This window comes from Ctenocephalides felis, unplaced genomic scaffold (genome assembly GCF_003426905.1).
Source record: "Ctenocephalides felis isolate EL2017-DRISC unplaced genomic scaffold, ASM342690v1 CF-g0.4_SCAFFOLD_03573, whole genome shotgun sequence".
Classification (NCBI taxonomy): domain Eukaryota; kingdom Metazoa; phylum Arthropoda; class Insecta; order Siphonaptera; family Pulicidae; genus Ctenocephalides; species Ctenocephalides felis.
The window spans coordinates 19,962,782-19,965,493 of record NW_020539727.1 but is presented as its reverse complement, the minus strand read 5'-3'; the positions used below and the strand labels follow the sequence as shown (position 1 = coordinate 19,965,493).

Here is a 2,712-nt window from a genome sequence, read left to right as displayed (position 1 = left end):
AGCAGTTGGTGGTTCAGTAGTGGAGAAGTGAATCTGTAATTAAAAAAAACAAAAGGTTAGAATACATCTTTTAAAATGTTTGAGAAAGGATACATACAGCCTGATAGATACTTGATATGAGCTTACTGTTTGAAGCCGGTCGGGTTGATGATAGCAGTTGGTGGTTCAGTAGTGGAGAAGTGAATCTGTAATTAAAAAAAACAAAAGGTTAGAATACATCTTTTAAAATGTTTGAGAAAGGATACATACAGCCTGATAGATACTTGATATGAGCTTACTGTTTTGAAGCGATTGGGTTGATGATAGCAGTTGGTGGTTCAGTAGTGGAGAAGTGAATCTGTAATTAAAAAAAAACAAAAGGTTAGAATACATCTTTTAAAATGTTTGAGAAAGGATACATACAGCCTGATAGATACTTGATATGAGCTTACTGTTTGATTGACTAGAGTCGATAAAGCCGGTCGGGTTGATGATAGCAGTTGGTGGTTCAGTAGTGGAGAAGTGAATCTGTAATTAAAAAAAAAAAACAAAAGGTTAGAATACATCTTTTAAAATGTTTGAGAAAGGATACATACAGCCTGATAGATACTTGATATGAGCTTACTGTTTGAAGCCGGTTGGGTTGATGATAGCAGTTGGTGGTTCAGTAGTGGAGAAGTGAATCTGTAATTAAAAAAAAACAAAAGGTTAGAATACATCTTTTAAAATGTTGGAGAAAGGATACATACAGCCTGATAGATACTTGATATGAGCTTACTGTTTGAAGCCGGTCGGGTTGATGATAGCAGTTGGTGGTTCAGTAGTGGAGAAGTGAATCTGTAATTAAAAAAAACAAAAGGTTAGAATACATCTTTTAAAATGTTTGAGAAAGGATACATACAGCCTGATAGATACTTGATATGAGCTTACTGTTTGATTGACTAGAGTCGATAAGCCGGTCGGGTTGATGATAGCAGTTGGTGGTTCAGTAGTGGAGAAGTGAATCTGTAATTAAAAAAAAAACAAAAGGTTAGAATACATCTTTTAAAATGTTGAGAGAAGGATACATACAGCCTGATAGATACTTGATATGAGCTTACTGTTTGAAGCCGGTTGGGTTGATGATAGCAGTTGGTGGTTCAGTAGTGGAGAAGTGAATCTGTAATTAAAAAAAACAAAAGGTTAGAATACATCTTTTAAAATGTTTGAGAAAGGATACATACAGCCTGATAGATACTTGATATGAGCTTACTGTTTGATTGACTAGAGTCGATAAAGCCGGTCGGGTTGATGATAGCAGTTGGTGGTTCAGTAGTGGAGAAGTGAATCTGTAATTAAAAAAAAACAAAAGGTTAGAATACATCTTTTAAAATGTTGGAGAAAGGATACATACAGCCTGATAGATACTTGATATGAGCTTACTGTTTGAAGCCGGTCGGGTTGATGATAGCAGTTGGTGGTTCAGTAGTGGAGAAGTGAATCTGTAATTAAAAAAAAAAAAAGGTTAGAATACATCTTTTAAAATGTTTGAGAAAGGATACATACAGCCTGATAGATACTTGATATGAGCTTACTGTTTGAAGTCGGTTGGGTTGATGATAGCAGTTGGTGGTTCAGTAGTGGAGAAGTGAATCTGTAATTAAAAAAAACAAAAGGTTAGAATACATCTTTTAAAATGTTGGAGAAAGGATACATACAGCCTGATAGATACTTGATATGAGCTTACTGTTTGATTGACTAGAGTCGATAAAGCCGGTCGGGTTGATGATAGCAGTTGGTGGTTCAGTAGTGGAGAAGTGAATCTGTAATTAAAAAAAAAAAAAGGTTAGAATACATCTTTTAAAATGTTTGAGAAAGGATACATACAGCCTGATAGATACTTGATATGAGCTTACTGTTGATTGACTAGAGTCGAAAGCCGGTCGGGTTGATGATAGCAGTTGGTGGTTCAGTAGTGGAGAAGTGAATCTGTAATTAAAAAAAAAACAAAAAGTTAGAATACATCTTTTAAAATGTTTGAGAAAGGATACATACAGCCTGATAGATACTTGATATGAGCTTACTGTTTGATGTCGATTGGGTTGATGATAGCAGTTGGTGGTTCAGTAGTGGAGAAGTGAATCTAATTAAAAAACGAACATTAGTTATATTATATGGATGAATACATAATAGATGATATATCATTAATTGATAAAATAAATAAAATATATACCTAGTTATCATACATTACTTGATCATTCCACTTCCTACAGTTTTTTTGTCTTTGTACATTGTGTGTTGATGTCACAACGGTTTGGAATTCGCACTTGGATGTATACAAAACGAATTTATGAATTGAAAGCAGTGATAAAAAGTGTTTTGAATGATAAATACACATTGCATTATTTTAATGATTCAAACGATTACATTATTAATTAACAATAGAATAAATGGTATATTTTGTTAGTATTTGTTAGTGTTATTAAAACTAGAACTACTCATGCACTGTAATATATTAATCCATACGAAAGCTAGCATGCAAGTAATCATTCGAATCATAAAATGCAAAGTCTTATTGAATTTGATATTTAATTCAAAGAAAATGTTAAAAAAAATAATCATTGAGTATCTAGGGTTTAATTGTTTTATATAAATCAAATAAATAACATATTTCATCCAAAGTGCGATGACGTCGAGGGCAAATTTAAATCTGCAAAGTGTTAAAAGAACATCAATATAATTGAAAATCAATGA

The 2,712-nt window shown here is 32.8% G+C and overlaps 1 protein-coding gene across 2 annotated transcripts; it reads right to left on the bottom strand.

Moving 5' to 3' along the window:
• Positions 1-937: 937 nt before the first annotated feature.
• On the bottom strand, positions 938-2,389 carry LOC113389156. Of its 2 annotated transcripts, none has more exons than XM_026626211.1 (7): positions 2,192-2,389; positions 1,677-1,781; positions 1,525-1,612; positions 1,402-1,460; positions 1,232-1,307; positions 1,051-1,138; positions 938-984 (listed from the first exon to the last, which is right to left on the bottom strand). In XM_026626211.1, exons 1-6 carry the CDS (start codon positions 2,200-2,202, stop codon positions 1,076-1,078), a joined length of 402 nt encoding a protein of 133 aa, XP_026481996.1. In that variant the 5' UTR covers positions 2,203-2,389; the 3' UTR covers positions 938-984; positions 1,051-1,075. The 2 variants fall into 2 exon arrangements, with proteins under 2 accessions (XP_026481996.1, XP_026481995.1); XM_026626210.1 differs by having other exon boundaries at positions 942-984; positions 1,080-1,138; positions 1,203-1,307.
• Between the last annotated feature and the right edge of the window lie 323 nt (positions 2,390-2,712).

What these genes read in the sequence shown, in the direction of transcription:
- LOC113389156 (XM_026626210.1), bottom strand. An exon ending in TATCAAGTATCTATCAGGCT is followed by an intron (nt 1,613 to 1,676) that starts GTATGTATCCTT and finishes TTTTAATTACAG; the next exon opens with ATTCACTTCTCCACTACTGA. An exon ending in TATCAAGTATCTATCAGGCT is followed by an intron (nt 1,461 to 1,524) that starts GTATGTATCCTT and finishes TTTTAATTACAG; the next exon opens with ATTCACTTCTCCACTACTGA.